The sequence below is a fragment of the Oncorhynchus mykiss genome, chromosome 6 (assembly GCF_057628025.1).
Source record: "Oncorhynchus mykiss isolate SJ-2025 chromosome 6, ASM5762802v1, whole genome shotgun sequence".
Classification (NCBI taxonomy): Eukaryota; Metazoa; Chordata; class Actinopteri; order Salmoniformes; family Salmonidae; genus Oncorhynchus; species Oncorhynchus mykiss.
This window is the reverse complement of record NC_143027.1, coordinates 67640386-67661912: the sequence shown is the minus strand read 5'-3', so window position 1 is coordinate 67661912 and position 21527 is coordinate 67640386. Positions and strand designations below refer to the sequence as shown.

The 21527-nt window shown below is 43.1% G+C and overlaps 1 protein-coding gene across 2 annotated transcripts in view; it reads right to left on the bottom strand.

The window, feature by feature from the left end:
- Window positions 1-13345, bottom strand: part of LOC110526410 (unconventional myosin-Ie) — a 55264-nt gene extending 41919 nt beyond the window's left edge. For both annotated transcript variants that reach the window (XM_090238668.1, XM_090238669.1), the window contains exon 1: window positions 13011-13345. In XM_090238668.1, coding sequence (XP_090094794.1) covers window positions 13011-13013 — 3 coding nt within the window. In that variant the 5' untranslated portion in view covers window positions 13014-13345. The remainder of the gene's footprint in view (window positions 1-13010) is intronic.
- Window positions 13346-21527: the final 8182 nt, after the last annotated feature.

Sequence of the window (21527 nt, the reverse complement as noted above, 5' to 3'; positions counted from 1 at the left end):
CTGGTAATAACCTGGCCTATACACCTGGCCTTTACACACCCATGCATTTACAGTCTGTCTGGGACTGGGTATGAGGCTGCTGTCTGTCAATGTATTTCCACACAGCATGCCCAGAGAGATCAAAATAAAATACTTATTTTGGAATACTTAGTTTTGTCACTGACTTACTTTGTGTCTGAACAGTCCAAGCAGCTGACCAGCTCTAAAAAATTAAATGGAAGAGAGCTCAAACTCAGTCACTGCTACAGACTCACACACACACACATTGGAAAATTATCTCAAATACAGCTTCATGACTTACTGTTCTGAATATACACAATGAATCCAATGACAAACATTTACATTCCACAAAGATAACCTTAATGAATCACAATCAGCTTCACTGTCACAAAGCAAATGTTCACACACCAGATTTCACTGCAATACTTGATACATTTCTCATATAAAATCTTATTTCAAAGGGTTTGTGCAGTAAAAATGTGAGAAGAATAAAAATGATAGATGTTGCAGTAGGCTGTTTGTAGTCCTCTCCAGCTTTGAAGGGAACAATATAGCACAGTTTAAATTATTTCCAGCTGACATTCTCTAGATTCTCTGACATTAATCTTATATTTTGTTGGTCACTATAGAATTGCTAATGGATTGCAGAGCTACATCACACCCTTTCATTGAGGGTTACAGTTTATGTTTGGTTCAGTGATATGTACAGTTAATCCATCCATCCATACATACAGTACTAGTAAAAAGCTTGGACACACCTACTCATTCAAGGGTTTTTCTTTATTTTTACTATGTTCTACATTGTAGAATAATAGTGAAGACATGAAAACTATGAAATAACACATATGGAATCATGTAGTAACCAAAAGTTTTAAACAAATCTAAATATATTTTATATTTTAAAATCTTCAAATTAGCCATCCTTTGCCTTGATGACAGCTTTGCACACTCTTGGCATTCTCTCTCGCAGCTTCATGAGGAATGCTTTTCCAACTGTCTTGAAGGAGTTCCCACATATGCTGAGCACTTGTTGGCTGCTGTTCCTTCACTCTGCGGTACAACTCATCCCAAACTATCTCAATTGGTGATTGTGGAGGCCAGGTCCTCTGATGCAGCGCTCTATCACTCTCCTTCTTGGTCAAATAGCCCTTACACCGCCTGGAGGTGTGTTTGGGGTCATTGTCCTGTTGAAAAACAAATGATAATGGGACTAAGCGCAAACCAGATGGGATGGCATATTGCTGCAGAATGCTGTGGTAGCCATGCTGAGTAAGTGTGCCTTGAATTCTAAATAAATCACAGACAGTGTCACCAGCAAATCACCCCCACACCATCACACCTCCTCCTCCATGCTTCATGGTGGAAACCACACATGCAGAGATCATCCGTGCATCTACTCTGCGTCTCACAAAGACACGGCGATTGGAACCAAAAATCTCAAACTTGTAAATTGTCCGGTGGTGATTTTTATGAATTGTTCAGCAGTCTAATGGCTTGGGGGTAGAAGCTGTTGAGGAGCCTTTTGGTCCTAGACTTGGCGCTCCAGTACCGCTTGCCACGCGGTAACATAGAAAACGGACGGCAGGGGAGAGTTTTGTATGCATCTCTGTGTGTGGAGTAAAGGTGGTCTAGGATTTTTCCCCCCTGGTTGCACATGCTGGTAAAAATGTGGTAAAACTGATTTAAGTTTGCCTGCATTAAAGTCCCCAGCCACTTGGAGCGCCGCTTCTGGGAGAGCATTTTCTTCTTTGCTTATGGTTGGTTGAGAGCGGTCTTAGTGCCAGCTTCGCTTTGTGGTGGTAAATAGACGGCTACAAATAATACAGATGAGAAGATAGTGTGGTCAACAACTTATCATAAGGTACTCTACCTCAGGCGAGCAATACCTCGAGACTTCTTTAATATTAGACATCACACACCAGCTGTTATTGACAAAAAGACACACACCCCCACCACTCGTCTTACCAGAGGTAACGTCTCTGTTCTGACGGTGCATGGAAAATCCCGCCAGCTCTATATTGTCCGTTTCTTTGTTCAACCACGTCTCGGTGAAACATAAGATGTTACAGTTTTTAATGTCCCGTTGGTAGGATAATCTTAATAATAGGTCATCAATTTTATTATCTAACGATTGCACATTAGCAAGGAGAATGGAAGGCATTGGGAGTTTACTCGGTCACCTCTGGCTTCTCCGAAGGATCCCCGATCTGCGTCCCCTTTTCCGGCGTCTATTCTTCACGCAAAAGACATGGATCTGGTCCTTTTCCAGTGAACGCAGGATATCCTTCTCGTCGGACTCGTTAAAAAAAAAGTTTCTTCCAGTTCGTGTTGAGTAATCGCTTTTCTGATGTCCAAAAGTTATTTTCGGTCGTAAGAGACGGTGGCAGCAACATTATGTACACAATAAATTAAAACATAACAAAACGCAACAAAAAAAAAAAACTGGTTGGTTTGGAGAATGTAAAACGTCTGCCATGTTCTTCGGCGCCATCTTACATTGTACATGATTCCATATGTGTTATTTCATAGTTTTGATGTCTTCACTATTATTATACAATGTAGAAAACAGTAAAAATAAAGAACTTTTGACTGGTCGTGTAGCTAATGAGATTATGGGTATTACTGGCACAATACAGTGAGAAATTGTGTGGCACAATAGTATGCTAATTGATGATTATAGGAAAGCCATAATGAGCCATTAGACTTAATCTGAGAAGTGACGCAGGGTGAAAACAATGCTGACCTAGGGCACGGTGACAGACTGAGATGGGTTGATAAAGTCTCCATGGGGCAGTACTGGAGCTCAAACACTGAATCAGAGGCCTATGATCTTTTGACATAATGCGACAGTGGGAAGGAAACAAGCTGAACAGATAGAGTGTAACGTCTCTCGTCGGAATGAGGATCGGACCAAAACGCAGCGTGGTAAGTGTTCATGATTTTTATTGATCAAACCACTCGAACAAAATAACAAAGTGAAAAAACAAACAGTTCTGTAAGGCAAATAAACTGTACAGAAAACAACTACCCACAAAACACAGGTGGGAAAAAGGCTGCCTAAGTGTCACACCCTGACCATAGTTTACTTTGTATATTTCTATGTTGTGGTTGGTCAGGGTGTGATCTGAGTGGGCATTCTATGTTACATGTCTAGTTTGTCTAGTTCTATGTTCGGCCTGATATGGTTCTCAATCAGAGGCAGGTGTTCGTCATTGTCTCTGATTGGGAACCATATTTAGGTAGCCTGGGTTTCACTGTGTGTTTGTGGGTGATTGTTCCTGTCTATGTGTTTTTTCACCAGATAGGCTGTTTTAGGTTTTCGTTACGTTCATCACGTTCTTTATTTTGTAGTGTTTGCATTGATTCGTGTTTTACGTTTGTTCATTAAAACATGGATCGCAATCTACACGCTGCATTTTGGTCCGACTCTCCTTCACATACAGAAAACCGTTACAGAATCACCCACCACCAACGGACCAAGCAGCGTGTCAACAGGCAGCAACAGCAGCGTAAAGAGGAATGGACATGGGAGGACGTTTTAGATGGCAAGGGCTGTTACACTTGGGAGGAGATACTGGCTGGAAGAGATCGCCTCCCATGGGAACAGGTGGAGGCACTTAGGAGAGCAGAGGCAGCCGGAGAGAGGAGCCGGCGATATGAGGGAACACGGCTGGCAAGGAAGCCCGAGAGGCAGCCCCAAAAATTTCTTGGGGGGGGGCTAACAGGGAGTATGGCTACGCCAGGTAGGAGACCTGGGCAGACTCCCTGTGCTTACCGGGGGGCTAGAGAGACCGGACAGACACCGTGTTATGCAGTGGTGCGCACGGTGTCTCCAGTGCGGGTGCATAGCCCGGTGCGGTATATTCCAGCTCCGCGTGTCTGCCGGGCTAGATTGAGCGTCGAGCCTAATGCCATGAAGCCGGCTCTACGCAGCTGGTCCCCAGTGCGTCTCCTTGGGCCGGCTTACATGGCACCAGCCTTGCGCTCGGTGTCTCCGGTTCGCCTGCACAGCCCAGTGCGGGCTATTCCACCTCGCCGCACTGGCAGGGCGACCGTGAGCATTCAACCAGGTAAGGTTGGGCAGGCTCGGTGCTCAAGAGCTCCAGTGCACCTGCACGGTCCGGTTTTTCCAGTACCACCTCCACACCCCAGCCCTCCGGTAGCAGCTCCCCGCACCAGGCTTCCTGTGCGTGTCCTCGGCCCAGTACCACCAGTGCCAGCACCACGCATCAGGCCTACAGTGCGCCTCGCCTGTCCAGCGCTGTCGGAGCCCTCCTCCTCTCCAGCGCTGTCGGAGTCTCCCGCCTGTTTAGCGCTGTTAGAGCCTTCCTTCTCTACAGCGCTGCCGGAGTCTCCCGCCTGTTCAGAACTGCCAGTTTGCAAAGAGCTGCCAGTTAGCATAGAGCTGCCAGTTAGCATAGAGCTGCCAGTCTGCATAGAGCTGCCAGTCTGCAAGGAGCTGCCAGTCTGCAAGGAGCTGCCAGTCTGCAAGGAGCTGCCAGTCTGCAAGGAGCTGCCAGTCTGCATAGAGCTGCCAGTCTGCAAGGAGCTGCCAGTCTGCAAGGAGCCGCCAGAGCTGCCTGTCTGCAGGATGCCGCCAAAGCTGCCAGTCTGCAAGGAGCCGCCAGAGCTGCCAGTCTGCAAGGAGCCGCCAGAGCTGCCAGTCTGCAAGGAGCCGCCAGAGCTGCCAGTCAGCATGGAGCAGCCAGGGCCGCCAGTCAGCATGGAGCAGCCAGGGCCGCCAGTCAGCATGGAGCAGCCAGGGCCGCCAGTCAGCATGGAGCAGCCAGGGCCGCCAGTCAGCATGGAGCAGCCAGGGCCGCCAGTCAGCATGGAGCAGCCAGGGCCGCCAGTCAGCATGGAGCAGCCAGTCAGCATGGAGCAGCCAGAGCTGCCAGTCAGCATGGCGCAGCCAGTCAGCATGGAGCAGCCAGAGCTGCCAGTCAGCATGGAGCAGCCAGTCAGCATGGAGCAGCCAGAGCTGCCAGTCGACCAGACTCTCCCAGATCTGCCAGTCGACCAGACTCTCCCAGATCTGCCAGTCGACCAGACTCTCCCAGATCTGCCAGTCGACCAGACTCTCCCAGATCTGCCAGTCGACCAGACTCTCCCAGATCTGCCAGTCGACCAGACTCTTCCAGATCTGCCAGTCGACCAGACTCTTCCAGATCTGCCAGTCGACCAGACTCTTCCAGATCTGCCAGTCGACCAGACTCTTCCAGATCTGCCAGTCGACCAGACTCTTCCAGATCTGCCAGTCGACCAGACTCTTCCAGATCTGCCAGTCGACCAGACTCTTCCAGATCTGCCAGTCGACCAGACTCTTCCAGATCTGCCAGTCGACCAGACTCTTCCAGATCTGCCAGTCGACCAGACTCTTCCAGATCTGCCAGTCGACCAGACTCTTCCAGATCTGCCAGTCGACCAGACTCTTCCAGATCTGCCAGTCGACCAGACTCTTCCAGATCTGCCAGTCAGCCAGGATCTGCTAGATCCTACTACCTGCCTGGGCTTCCTCTCAGTGCTGAGCTTCCTTTCAGTGCTGAGCGTCCTTTCAGTGCTGAGCTACCCATCAGTCCCGAGCTACCTCTGTCCCGAGCTGTCCCTCTGTCCCGAGCGGTCATTAAGGAGGGTAACCTATCTAGGGACGCAAGGGAGGTGGACTAAAACGATTATGGAGTGGGGTCCACGTCCAGCGCCAGAGCCGCCACCGCGGACAGATGCCCACCCAGACCCTCCCCTATAGGTTCAGGTTTTGCGGCCGGAGTCCGCACCTTGGGGGGGGGGTACTGTCACACCCTGACCATAGTTTACTTTGTATATTTCTATGTTGTGGTTGGTCAGGGTGTGATCTGAGTGGGCATTCTATGTTACATGTCTAGTTTGTCTAGTTCTATGTTCGGCCTGATATGGTTCTCAATCAGAGGCAGGTGTTCGTCATTGTCTCTGATTGGGAACCATATTTAGGTAGCCTGGGTTTCACTGTGTGTTTGTGGGTGATTGTTCCTGTCTATGTGTTTTTTCACCAGATAGGCTGTTTTAGGTTTTCGTTACGTTCATCACGTTCTTTATTTTGTAGTGTTTGCATTGATTCGTGTTTTACGTTTGTTCATTAAAACATGGATCGCAATCTACACGCTGCATTTTGGTCCGACTCTCCTTCACATACAGAAAACCGTTACACTAAGTATGATTCCCAATCAGAGACAATCTCAACAGCTGTCCTAACGGGTGAGAAAACACATGCAAATAGAAGCTTTAGATAGGACTTTTATTACTTATTTGTTACTGAACAGAGTTTCACCTCCTTAGTGTGGGAGACTGTAGACAGTGGATATATGTTGAAAATGACAAAAAATGTGCACTTGACTCTCACTGTGATGCTACTTGTTTATTATTTAGCAATAAGGCCCGGAGGGGGTGTTGTATATGGCCAAAATACCACGGCTAAGGGCTGTTCTTACGCACTAAGCAACGCGGAGTGCCTGGATACAGCCCTTAGCCGTGGTTTATTGGCCATATATCACAAACCCCCGAGGTGCCTTACTGCTATTAGAAACTGGTTACCAACGTAAATAGAGCAGTAAATGATTATATATATATTTTTAAATACCTGTAGTATAGGGCCTAATATACCACATCTGTCAGCCAATCACCATTCAGGACTCGAACCACTCAGTTTATAATAAGTATTATTACAGTTATGCACCAGTAACACTAAAGTGACATAAACATTGACATGCGACTGATGATTAATCTGTGCACCCAGGAAAGAGATTGATAGACCTGGGAGATGAGCTATCCTTTTACTGGTACGCAGGCATCACCCATGGAATTCAGAGCATGTTTGTCTGTATGCTAGTGAGCAAACATAACCCTGTCACTTCAGCTCAGATCCACAGACAAGACAGAAAATATCCAGAGGCAGACAGAAGACTCCAGCTGTGCCCAATGGGGCTGATATCACGGTAACTACATTTGGAAAATATGAAAATTATAGTGACAAATGTTGTGAAAACTTTGTCTCAGCATGAAATTGCCTAAAATATGTCAAACCTATATACTTCTAGGAAAAACATGAGTTTCCATTTACTACACATGGCACCTCTATAAAACATAGCAGCTGTTTAATTGTTGGCCAGACTAGAACAGGTGGGTGTTGTCTGTGAGAGAAGATATCACATCAGCCTAAAGTGGCCAAAAGTGGCCTCTACTACATGGGACCAAAGAGCAGCCTGTCACAGTCCTCCCTACCCCTCACTGGGGTAATGGGAGACATTCGCTGTGAGAACAGACTGTGCTCTCAATTGGGCTGCAGCCCCAGTGAGGGTAGAGGCCTGCTGGGCTCCCAGTCTTGTGGGTAGTGGTGCGAGAGCCAGGCTCACAAACAGTGTGCTGTACAAAGGGCTGGGCAGCAGGAAACCTGGGCAAGCCAGAAGAGAAGAGGGGAGCTGACAGTGAGCTAGCCGGGACACACAGACCCAGATCACTTTACAGAGGGGACAATGCAGCTGTCTGTTCCTCACCTGACCACCACATTCACAGCTGTCCCAGGTTGCTGAGGGATGTGTTTCAGATTTCAAAGAATATCAAAGGCCTGCCTTATCACTGTGCCATCACTGAAACGGCCGAAGAAAGCAGAAAATAAAGACAAATATTTATGGAAACGTTCATTAAACAAAAGTGAGGCAGGAAATGGGTATACAATTGGATCTAAAAAGGAGAATCCTCTATATTTTTGCTTTCTCCAAAATCACTAGACTGACAGGTAACCCTACATTATAAAGGCATCAATGGCCACAGTTAGCAGGTGCTATTAGTTTGCACAAAGGGAACATTTACTTGTCAGTAAAGAACAATGGGGTTTGGTTTGGAGAACAAACTGCCACCATGCTCAACTACTGAGGAATACTAAGTAAGTGCCAAACAGAGGAAGTTGCTGTGTTAATGGCATCATGAATGGGCACCATGAAGTGGTATCCTCTAATCTGATGCACTTTAAAAGACATGGCAGGATGTGGCATCACATCTGTTTGAAGACAGAAAGGTCAACATCAGCTCTTCATAAAACAAATGAAAATGTTAAACCTTCAATAGAAAGTTAAATTAAAGGAATGCTCATTTTATGTTTAATTCGTCCTTTTAACTTTTCATTTTGCACAAACAAACCACAAGGGGTTACAACTAATGAGTAATTATTCTTCAGGGGAGCTTCTGTGAGAACATTATCAGAATAGTATAGCCCAGACCAGTGTTTAACACCCATAAATAAATCTGATTCTGCCATCTGTTCTGGAAGTCAGTAAGTCAGAACTTAGAACCTGTGTGATGGCTTACGGAACGCCACGAACATGAAGATGGAGCTTTGTAACAAAGACCAATATGTGTGGGATTGATAAAGAGGAGAGTGTAGGTTTACTGGACCTCTGTGAAACATTTAACAAGTTCCCTAGTTCTACAGAAGGGGTGTTTGCCATGTTCTAGAGAAGGTCTCAAATTCCTGCAAAAAATATTTTTAGCAATGCAGGGTGGAAAATGGAGTGCAGGCTTTGAAATGGAGCGATGTTACTGAGCATTCACCTCCCTGCAGGAAAAGCTGATAAAAACCATATGCTGTCATACTGACCTAGTATTCAGCATCTGGCAGTGGGGCCTACGAGTGATGCTACCGTCTGGTGCTCCAGACAGTCAGAGTGACAGACTGCTTCTCTCCACACAAGCCAAATATTAGAGTTCGCTCAATGTGGCCCCAAAAAGCCTTTCAAAAAGGAAGAGTTTTGCACTGAGTAACTGCATTGTGTTTCGCATTGGTGCATAACGTTCATTCTTTATCTCTGACATCAGGCTAAAGAGAGGAGAATATCTGGGGAAGGTTTGTTATTTGACAGAAAGTCTGTTTTTGACGAGCCAGGTTCTGACACATCCAGATGACGTGCTATGATCTTGTTCGCAAAACAGCAACCTACTTTTGGAGAAAACCTGGAAAAACAATTGCTCCTTTCATGTCCAATTTTTCCAGTGGTGCAAAATGTTAAGATGCAAGACGTATTAAATGTTTTCCACCTGGGTCATTGAAAGGATACATTCAGTTGTGTCCAAATGTTTGATATTGTTTTGAACTCAACCTTACCATTCTCTGCTTACTGAATATTGTGCTCAATAAATCTGTCACTGATGAAGGGATCTGCATATACAGCGCATATGTTCTACTGTCATTAAAGCTACCTCACAAGAAGGAAACCACTCCATTTCCTTCTGGTCATTCAGCATGCAATTCATTACCCATGCCAGGGAACCGCCCACAAGCGCTAGCCTAAATAGGAATATCTCCAACTTCAGCAGAACCAGTGGAATTTCAAAGGCCTGCATTATTCTGCAGTGAACCCACTGCAGAATATTACCTCTGAAGTGAGTCAGATTGTGCCTCAAGGCTAAAAGTTGTCTAATGCTGGCTCATCTAGATGTTGTGTGCACGGCATGCTAAATCTATCTATCCTCATATCTGGGTTTGTTCATTGGAATCTACTACAGAAGGAGAAAGAATGTTTTTAAAACCACTATGATCCTACAGAGAGGTAGTCGTCCAGTCATCAAGCAATGTAAATGCATGCATTTTATGGTACCTCATATGGGAGGACAATGGGTAAATCCATCTGAATTCAATCAATTTGGACAGCAACCCTTTTGATTTGAACTAAACCTTCCATACATATTTGCCCATAGAATAAGTGGTCAGAAAGTGATAAAGAGTGCATCCAGAGATAAAGGTGCTCAAAGTTGAGCTTTTTTGCATACCCCACCATACCATGAGATATCCATGTCTTCATCACTGGAGAAGATAAACGGTTGATTGAATTTAAAAGCTTGCAAACAGTTGTCAAACAAATGGGAATACCATTTGAAAATCTAAATTTTAAATTGTTCCACAAAAATGGTTGGAGGTCCACAAATCAGACAACGTTAACTTGAATGGGAATAATCTGTTTTAAATTATACTGTCAATAATCCTCCATAGGAAACCTATTGAAGTTTGAAATCATAGAAATATAGATAATAGAACAGACATGACCATTTAAATTGACACTGGACGGTGGGTGGACCGGAGGTCCTCTTTGTGGTAGTAATTAGAATTTACAATTTAAATTTAAATTTAAACTGATATTTTCATGATTGAAATGACACCCACTCTGTACTCAAGAGCATGTTGTGTCTCAACCGATGGCGGGCATAGCACAAAAACCTCAGATGATGTAAAGTAGAGGCTAAGAAACTATCAAATAGTTTCACAACCCAGTTTGTAAGCTTTTAAATTATATCAAACTCAACCATTTATCTTTTCCAGTAATGAAGACATAATGTCTCATGGTATGGTGGGGTATGCAAAATGGTCAAATCTGAGCAGCTCTATCTCTTGAATGTTTTGGCATTCAGGTGCAGAAAGTCGCTTTCTGAGCACTTCTTCCATGGGCGAACATGTATGGAAAGTTTTGTTTAAATCAAATGGGATGCTGTCAAAAAGTGATTCAATGTATATGGATTTACCCCAATGGAAGCTCAAGTAAAATAGTTCAGTTAAATCTCCTATAATCATACCTCATTGTCCTGATATAACATGAAAAATACTTTATGTTCTCAGTTTGACTGTTAGCTAAGTTATAGAGCTCAGTTATGTGCTACTGAGTATGTATTATGTAAAGGTTTGTTCCTTGGATTCCCTTGTGGGGAACCAGATCTACAGGATCCATACACTGTGCACTGGGAGCAGAGCAGTGAGACTGCATAACAGGGTTGACCTGTTCTAGAGAGACAATATATGGACATAGGGCAGGGTTGGTAATGTCAGAATACACACAGTGTACAAAATATTAGGAACACCTTCTGCTTTTGCTCTCAGAACAGTCTCAATTCGTCGGGGCATAGACATCACAAGATGTCAAAAGCATTCGATGCTGGCCCATGTTAACTCCAATGCTCCCCACAGTTGTGTCAAGTTGGCTGGATGTCCTTTGGGTGGTGGACAATTCTTGATACACAAGGGAAATTGTTGAGCGTGAAAAACCCAGCAGCACGGCACCTGGCACCTACTACCATACCAGGTTCGTCTTGCCCATTCACCCTCTGAATGACACATGTACACAATCCATGTCTCAGTTGTCTCATGGCTTAAAAATCCTTCTTTTAACCCATTTCCTTCCCTTCATCTACACTGATTGAAGTGGATTTAACAAGTGACATCAATAAGGGATCATAGCTTTCACTATGTCATGGAAAGAGCTGGTATTACTAAATGTTTTGTACAGTAAGTGTACAGTACATTACAAGTCAAGCAACGTCATTCAGTGAATTTGGGCAATTCAAGCTGAATAAATTATACAAAATGTGAAAAAAATCTTATTTAATGAAATCAAACAAAATAAAATATACATTATTGATTAGACCCAACCTCTGCCTTTAAAAGAGAATGTAATACTGCAGTTGACCTGTTGGATTCAATAAACAGTATTTTAGCGGATATCCACATTGGGATATCTGCCACAATGGCAATGGCCTCATGAACTGTGGTCTAAACACAAAGGAAGAGGCCATGCAACAGGGACAACTTTCTCCATAACTCTCACCGGTATGCTTAAGCTGATGGGATGACATTCAGTAAGCAGGAGAAACCGGTCTCCATGTGGATAACACACACGCTGCTCTCTGTCTCCTCTTCCATGACCAACCTGTATTATTCAAAGTAGGGCCGTACCTCACGAACCAACACTATACCTAGGAAGTGGGAGCTGCATGTCTGTCAATATAGGTGGTTGCTATAGTGACTGTATCTGCAAGCCACTTTTCTTTTACACCCCCCTCCTCCCCTACAGATGTATAATTATATGGTAAGTGAGATGAAAGTTGTTGAGTAGACAACAATTAAAAAGGAGACGTTTTTTTTCAATTATGCCATATTGACTTAGTTGTGAGCAGTGTGACCCACCTGTATCACAAAGAGTAAACAAACATGTTTAACAACGAACAGGGCAGACTGTTTCCAACTGGGCCCTCTAGATCTCAAGAGATCCATGATCCAGTTATCTTTAGCATGTCTCACTGAGGCTTTGGTATCCGATACACACTGTTGACCAAAACATTTTATTGGTTCAATGTTTAATGGTTTACTATATCTCTCGTCCACATACAAAATCCTGCTCAGTGAGAGAGAGAGAGTTTGAGAGAGAGAACTTTTATCATAAACATATGGTAGGTAGGCTACTCCTCAAATAGGAGAGGGAAAATAATGGATTGGATTGTTGTTGCATTCTTATCAACATTCCATACAACCTGCTAGATTGGATTGATGACATAAAGGAGACTAGAATAAGCATTTAGTCAATGTTGTTGTTTGAATTGAACTTTACACTGTAGCAAAACAAAAACTAACATGATTGCAATTCCTGTCTACTTAAAAATATATAATTCCGTGAAGTAGGCACTCATACATCCAGCTATGTTATTATTCTCTATGGCAATTAAAAACATAATGGCTATTGGTTACAATAATAGGCAACTTCACAACAGCCTCTAAAAATGACCCTTGCAGCCCCTCAGTAGGCTATGACACATGACAACATGACCTTGTTGAACGACTAGCCAAGTTAAACTAAACATTTCTCCAAATAGTCTGGTGACAATATACAGGATGCAATATCAACCTTTTTTCACAATTCATTAAAATGATATGGTCATTAAGCTAAAACATAAGATTATATTTCATAAAATTACATTGTCCCCTTGTATTGACAGTATTGATACTGTGCAATAGGAATATGCTGTTCTTGAGATTTATAACAATGTTATGACATGTGATGGAAATTTAACGTCATAGTGTCACGAATCCATTAGATCTCTGAATATTTAAGAATCTATAAGAATTGCCACATCCCTTTCAACAATATACATTATCGTGTTTCTTCATAGTCATATGACATGATTATCCAAAAAAACAGTCTGTAACAGATAAGTTATCTTACCATTTTCTCTCCTTCCCCAGACAGTAACAATGTATCCTTGTATTCCGTACTGAACAGGGGCTGTCTCAGTAGTCGTCTAGTACTAAAAACTGTACAGCGTTGTTGTTTTTGCAGTAAGACAAATTCTAAATAAACAATAGGATCCCAGATGCCTTCCAAGCAGGAACGCACGGATTCTCCTCAGGACCTGGTTGCTCTGTCCATACTGTAGCTATTGTCTAAAAGTGAATCGGCACAGGAACTGAACTCAGGCTCCGAATGCTGCAGTATGTTTGAGTGGTGATGTTCAACTTTGAGGCCGTTGACTGAGCAGCCTAACCAAACAATCCATAAATGGAAAATTCGTCTTTTGCCCTCAGCCAATAGGAGCGGGATCTGGACGCGTCACTCCAGAGGGAATCCCACCAGATGATTTTGGGCTCGTTGGAGAACGCATGTGCTGTGGGTAGAAAGTGTCGTGCAATCAAATCAGACAAATAAGAGCTTTATTGACCATATTGTACAATCATTATACACGTTATGATACTTTTAGATCACTCCTGGGATAGCTTTTACAAATGTATTTTTTTGGTTGAAAATGTGTTTGAAATTCACTGCTCGACTGGGGGACTTTACATATAATTCCATGTGTGGGATACAGAGATGAGGTAGTCATTACATTTTTTGAAACACTATTATTGCACATGCAATTTATTAGAGTCCATGCACATTTTTACTCCTGAAATGATTCAGGCTTGCCATGACAAAGGGGCTTAATACTTATTGACTCAAGGTGTTTCAGCTTTTCATTTTGAATTTGTTTGTAAAAACTGTAAAACACATAATTCCACTTTGACATTATGGGGTATTGTGTGTAGGCCAGTGACAAATAAATTCTTAATTTAATCTATTTTAAATTCAGGCTATAACACAACAAAATGTGGAAAAAGTCAAGGAGTGTGTGAATACTTTCTAAAGGCAATGTAATTAACATAACCCAAATAATAACCATGTGAATGAATGTTACAGTATGACATTTAAAAATGTCTCATGTGACAGATGTAAACAATTGTGTGATCACAAATAACTGGAGCAGTGGGATGAAGACAAAGCACTCATTGTTCACTTTGTCAAATATAGAAAGAGTTCACCCAGGCTGTATCACAACTGGCCGTGATTGGGAGTCCCATAGGGCGGTGCAGAACTGGCCCAGTGTCGTCTGGGTTTGGCCTCGTAGGCCGTCATAGTAAATAAGAATTTGTTCTTAACTGACTTGCCTAGTCAAATAAAGGTTCAATTAAAACAAAAATAATATATATATACAGTGCCTTGCGAAAGTATTCGGCCCCCTTGAACTTTGCGACCTTTTGCCACATTTCAGGCTTCAAACATAGATATAAAACTGTATTTTTTTGTGAAGAATCAACAACAAGTGGGACACAATCATGAAGTGGAAGGACATTTATTGGATATTTCAAACTTTTTTAACAAATCAAAAACTGAAAAATTGGGCGTGCAAAATTATTCAGCCCCCTTAAGTTAATACTTTGTAGCGCCACCTTTTGCTGCGATTACAGCTGTAAGTCGCTTGGGGTATGTCTCTATCAGTTTTGCACATCGAGAGACTGAACATTTTTCCCATTCCTCCTTGCAAAACAGCTCGAGCTCAGTGAGGTTGGATGGAGAGCATTTGTGAACAGCAGTTTTCAGTTTTTTCCACAGATTCTCAATTGGATTCAGGTCTGGACTTTGACTTGGCCATTCTAACACCTGGATATGTTTATTTGTGAACCATTCCAATGTAGATTTTGCTTTATGTTTTGGATCATTGTCTTGTTGGAAGACAAATCTCCGTCCCAGTCTCAGGTCTTTTGCAGACTCCATCAGGTTTTCTTCCAGAATGGTCCTGTATTTGGCTCCATCCATCTTCCCATCAATTTTAACCATCTTCCCTGTCCCTGCTGAAGAAAAGCAGGCCCAAACCATGATGCTGCCACCACCATGTTTGACAGTGGGGATGGTGTGTTCAGCTGTGTTGCTTTTACGCCAAACATAACGTTTTGCATTGTTGCCAAAAAGTTCAATTTTGGTTTCATCTGACCAGAGCACCTTTTTCCACATGTTTGGTGTGTCTCCCAGGTGGCTTGTGGCAAACTTTAAACAACACTTTTTATGGATATCTTTAAGAAATGGCTTTCTTCTTGCCACTCTTCCATAAAGGCCAGATTTGTGCAATATACGACTGATTGTTGTCCTATGGACAGAGTCTCCCACCTCAGCTGTAGATCTCTGCAGTTCATCCAGAGTGATCATGGGCCTCTTGGCTGCATCTCTGATCAGTCTTCTCCTTGTATGAGCTGAAAGTTTAGAGGGACGGCCAGGTCTTGGTAGATTTGCAGTGGTCTGATACTCCTTCCATTTCAATATTATCGCTTGCACAGTGCTCCTTGGGATGTTTAAAGCTTGGGAAATCTTTTTGTATCCAAATCCGGCTTTAAACTTCTTCACAACAGTATCTCGGACCTGCCTGGTGTGTTCCTTGTTTTAACGGACCTCTGAGACTGTCACAGTGCAGGTGCATTTATACGGAGATATATCGTATATACGATTGCACAAAATCTGTTTCTCACAGCCAAATTCAAAATGTAATTTGGTTGATTGGATATCTGTAATGATTTCACTAGTCAACTCCAACTACATCATGTGTCAGCTCACCACATCTACTGTCACCAATATGTAGCACACACAAATTATGACATCTCCTGTCAGGACCCGGTTACGAACCCGGGTCTCCGGAGTGAGAAACAGTCACTTAACCTACTGAGCCACGAATAGTCAGCAGAACCCAGAAGATGAGGCAGACACAGCAGTACTTGAGACGGTGTATTTAATGAAGTAAAAATAGAAGTCCTTCAGGAAAACATGTAACTCCACAACCTCAAAAGGAATTCCACAAGAACAAAGGTAATCCTCCAAGACAAAAAGGTAAATCCACAAGGTGGTAGGTATAGCATAAAAAGCCTCAAAAGATACTCAAAAAATAAATAAACAAGAACAAAAACAGAATTCCACAAGAGAGTCCACTGGGATCAACAAGCGTTCACAGAATACTAGGGCTGGGTGCTAACATACAAACACAGAGCAAAGAACTGAGGAAAACTAAGGGTTTAAATACAATCAGGGGAAACGAGGCACAGGTGCAAATAATAATGGGGATCAAGGGAAAACAAAAGGTCAAAAAGCACAATGGGGGCATCTAGTGACCAAAAACCGGAACAACCCTGGCCAAATCCTGACAATCTCCTGTGCACCAGATCTTTAACTGGGTACAGTTTGGATGTGGAGTGAGGTAGGGGGGGAGCAGGTGTAACCTGTGGGTGTAATGTGGTTGTAACCTGTCTGACAGGGCTAACAATGGCATGCAGGGCTTGCATGCTGCCCATGACAATCTGTATCAGGTTATGCTGCTGCCATGAAAACCAACTGATTTGATTTCAAACATCTGTAGAATGTGTGTGTGTGTGTGTGTGTGTGTGTGTGTGTGTGTGTGTGTGTGTGTGTGTGTGTGTGTGTGTGTGTGTCAGTGGCATAGCGCAGTTCGAGCAAGACACCCGAACCAAAATAATAATAATTTGGCCACACCTTATTTGGATAGTCCCAAATAGACGATCTACAGATGGTCATACTATCAAAAACCTACTGTATATGTTGGTAAGCAAATGCTTGCTAAGGTTACAGTTAGGGTTAGGTTTAGAATAAGGTTTAGGCTAAGCGTTAGGGTTAGGTTTAGAATAAGGTTTAGACTAAGCGTTAGGGTTAGGTTTAGAATAAGGTTTAGACTAAGCGTTAGGGTTAGGTTTAGAATAAGGTTTAGACTAAGCGTTAGGGTTAGGTTTAGAATAAGGTTTAGGCTAAGCGTTAGGGTTAGGGTTATGGCTAGGGTTAAGGTAAGGGTTACGTAAAGGTTAAGGTTAAGGTTAGGGGATAGTTAGTTGAAATGCTGTTGAAAGTTATTGTGGGTGGCACGTAGCTTAGTGGTTGGTCCAGGAACTGAAAGATTGCTGGTTCAAATCCTTGAGCCTACTAGGAAACAAATCTGCTGAGGTGCCCTTGAGTATTGACTAAATCGAAATTGAACATTTACAAACCATCTACTTGGGATTATCCAAATAAAGTATGAAACAAACCTTTTTCTTTTTGCCATGAGGCAGAAAGAAAAATGTGCAGTTTTATAGCTAATCTCTTGCTATTTTACAAATGTTGCCATGAGGCTGAGAGAAAATATTACTGTTTTGGAGCTAATTTCCTTGTATTCTACACATTTTTCCATGAGGCTGAGATAAAAACGTGCAGTCTTAAAGCTAATTTCCTGTAATTCTACACATTTTTCCATGAGGCTGAGATAAAAACGTGCAGTCTTAAAGCTAATTTCCTGTAATTCCCTGCCCAAAAAGTCATGGTTTATGAGATGTTCATATGTTATCTGGGGGTCCACGCTCCGAGGGCACCCCAATCCAAAGGCTTGTGGGACCCCGCCACACCCCGCAGGGGTGTAATTTTGTTATTCAAAGATTTGGAGAGTCTAATAATGGTTCAAATATAATATGAACATTAAACATTGATGAAGAGTTACAGATGCACAGCAAAGCCAGTAAAAACAGGTAAGTAGGGACATCTGCTGGGAAAAAGCTTTAAGCACAAACATTGGCCAGAGAGGAACTTGAGGCAGCAAAAGGATCACTGGGGAAAGGGTGATTTAGATGTTTTCCTTACTTACCTTGAGATACTTTGAATTACTTCTATTTAATGTCCAAAAACAAATGTTTAGTCATATCTGCAGCACATTGGAGTAGTAAGTAGTCATATAGATATGAATATTCCTATGCAGATTATTATAATGGGCAGAATTTTGAGACGTCATGCATAAATATGTGTAGTATGAACTCTTCAAAAACTAGTTTAATTTTCAATTAAATGTAAACAGAAAAATAGTTGGGAGTTCTCTAAACTGTACCACACTGACATACACTATACAGTGCCTTCGGAAAGTATTCAGACCCCTTGAGTACTGCAGAGATGGTTGTCCTTCTCCCCCATTGCTCAGTTTGGCCGGCGGCCAGCTCTAGGAAGAGTCTTGGTGGTTCCAAACTTCTTCCATTTAAGAATGATGGAGGCCACTGTGTTCTTGGGGACCTTCAATGCTGCAGACATTTTTTGGTACCCTTCCCCAGATCTGTGCCTCGACATAATCCTGTCTCCGAGCTCTGCAGCAAATTCCTGCGACCTCATGGCTTGGTTTTTGCTCTGACATGCACTGTCAACTGTGGGACCTTATATAGACAGGTCCCACAGTTGCTGCTGCTAAGCTTTCCAGTAATGCAATAAAAACAAGCATTGCAGAATAAAAGTGCTAAAAATCGCCCACGTTAACATAATGTAGCTTAAGAAACAAGGTTCATGAAGTCAATAATTTGCTAATAGCAGATAATTCATATTCTGACTATATCTGAAACTCACTTAGAAAATACCTTTGATTCTAGGGCACTGCATCACAGTGCTAGCTGTGCCACCAGAGACTCTGGGTTCGCGCCCACGCTCTGTCCCAACCGGCTGCGACCGGCAGGTCCATGGGGCGACGCACAATTGGCCCAGCATCGTCCGGGTTAGGGAGGGTTTGGCAGGTAGGAATATCCTTGTCTCATAGTGCACTAGCGACTCCTGTGGCGGGCCGGGCGCAGTGCGCGCTAACCAGGTCGCCAGGTGCACGGTGTTTCCTCCGACACATTGGTGCAGCTGGCTTCTTTACTTGCTAGAACGCAACAAAGTTATTTTGAACTCGGTGACAAACCACAGCTAAGGCATGTACAGGCACTAGAACTAGGGGCAGCTTCTGCACTCGATGCAGGGATAACTTTGGAGGAAATTAACACAGCGATAGCACAATGTCCAAACAGCAAGGCCCCTGGGCCCGATGGATATGTAATAGAATTCTATAAGAAGAACTGCGCCAGTCTATCTTCACTTACGTTGCGAATGTTTAAACAATCCAAAGAAAATGCCAAACTCCCGCAAACACTGTATGAGGCTACAATAGCACTGATCTTGAAAAAAGATAGAGATTCCATGGAGATGTCGTCTTATCGCCCCGTGTCGTTACTCCCCATAGGAAACAAGGTGCTGACAAAGATATTGGCAAACCGATTGAAAACATATATTTCTGACATCATACAGCCTGACCAGACAGGTTTTATCCCGGGCCTACATATACACTACAATTTGAGACGTCTTTTCCACGTAATGTATCACGATCATAAGGTTGAGGCAGTGGTAATAGCTCTTGATGCAGAGAAGGCGTTTGATCGGATTGAGTGGAAGTATATGATGTCGGTTCTGGAGCACTTCGGTTCGGAAAGGAATTTATTAATTGGATAAGAATTATTTATGCACACCCAATGGCGTCCGTGGTAACCAATCAAGAAATGTCGCAGTCATTCCGCTTGTTTAAGGGGTGCCGACAGGGGCGCCCTATTTCGCCTGCTCTCTTCGCTATAGCCATGGAACCCCTTGCTACTCGCATTCGGGCATGTGCCGATATAGCTTCTGTTAAAATAAAGGACACACAACACAAAAATTCCCTTTATGCAGACGATGTTCTTTTTGTTTTTGTCCAAGCCTAAAACTTCTATTCCACCCTTACTTAATTTGATAAACACATTTGGCTCCTTCTCTGGCTACAAGATAAACTGGCAAAAAAGTGAGTTGATGCCAATATGGCATCTGGCCTGGCAATATGGCCTGTGGATATGCAATTTCTGCAATCTACCCCGTTTAGAACAGTGATGGACAAGTTCACAAGCCTTGGCATTGTAGTGACAAGAGACCTTGATCAGCTATTGAAAGCGAATCGCATCCGTTACACAAGTACAAAATAAAGGGGGGCTTTGGCTTTCCTCACTTTAAACTGTATTATTGGGCTGCTAATCTGAACATTGTGTCTTTCTGGAGGGAAAGTTTACCTGCGATGAGACAGAAGGATATGTCTGCATGGCTTTTGATTGAGCAGGCCTCCTGTCAACGGTCCTCACTCCCTGCACTTGTTAATAGCCCATCATATGTGAAAAAATCCACTTATGACTCTAACCCAGTCATTTGTCATACGCTTAGGATCTGGAAACAGATTAGGTATTTTCTTAACATACCCACTGTATACATTGACAGCCCGATTTGCCTGAATCATGCTTTCCACCCCGCATTGGATAATGTGGTGTTTTCACAGTGGAGGGAGAAGGGGCTCACTACAATTGGTAATCTATACATAGACGGTCAGTTAGCTTCATTTCAACAATTACAGGGAAAGTTCAACATGCCAACAACACATTTTTTCAGATACCTCCAAATCAAGAATTTCGTAAGGACACATATCCCACAGTATGGCATGAAGCCAAATAGTCCTACATTAGATAGCTTGATCCTTGTCATACCCCATTCAAAAGGGTCAGTCTCTAGACTGTATGATGTGCTACAGACCCACATAGAGGTATCCACAGACACCATTAAAAGGGCTTGGGAACAAGAACTTGGGTCAGAAATCTCAGATGAGGACTGGGTAGAAGCTCTCGGGAATATAAACCACAGTTCAGTGAATGCCAGACACAACCTTGTACAGTTTAAGGTGATACACATGTTACATTACTCAAAAGTAAAACTGCATAAAATATTCCCGGACACCTCACCACTGTGAGAGGTGCAAGCAGGATGAGGGGACGTTGACCCACTTATTCTGGACATGTCCTAAGTTACATGTTTACTGGGCTCTCATTTTTTATTACTTATCTAGAGCCTTTGATAGAGTTCTAGCCCCAGACCCATTGACCGCTCTCTTTGGTACAGTTGATGGGAATAACCACGAAGGGAAAGCTGTCTCTCTTTGTACTCTATTAGCCAAAAGGCTCATATTGCAATTTTGGAAACTGGAGACTGTACCTACCTTTGAAATGTGGTTACGGGATTTAGGGAACGTAATACATATGGAAAAGATTCGATACAATACCTCCAATAGAAGTCCAATGTTTTACAAAATATGGCAGCCGATACTGGATAAATGGTCTAGTCCCGCTTCATAACTGGGTTGACGATCTGCTGCTACTCTGTGCTGTACTCCACTCAATATTTATTTCTGGCTTAACTACTCTGCTTGTAATGACTATATGCTGTCTTCTTATACATGTACCACCTAATAGGATTTAGTTTTATTTTGTGTATGTGTGAGTTAAGTTTTGTCCTCTAAATTGGCCATCCCATTCAACAGTACAATGAATGTCATTGTTAGTATTGCTGTCTTTTTTATTGGATTTTTTATTGTAAAATAATAAACATATTATAAATTTTTTTTAAAAGAAGCAGTGCGGCTTGGTTGGGTTGGCTTTCGACCTTTGGACGCATGGCTTTCGACCTTTGTCTCTCCCGAGCGAGTACGGGAGTTGCAGCGATGAAACAAGATAGTAACTACTAACAATTGGATACCATGAAATTGGGGAG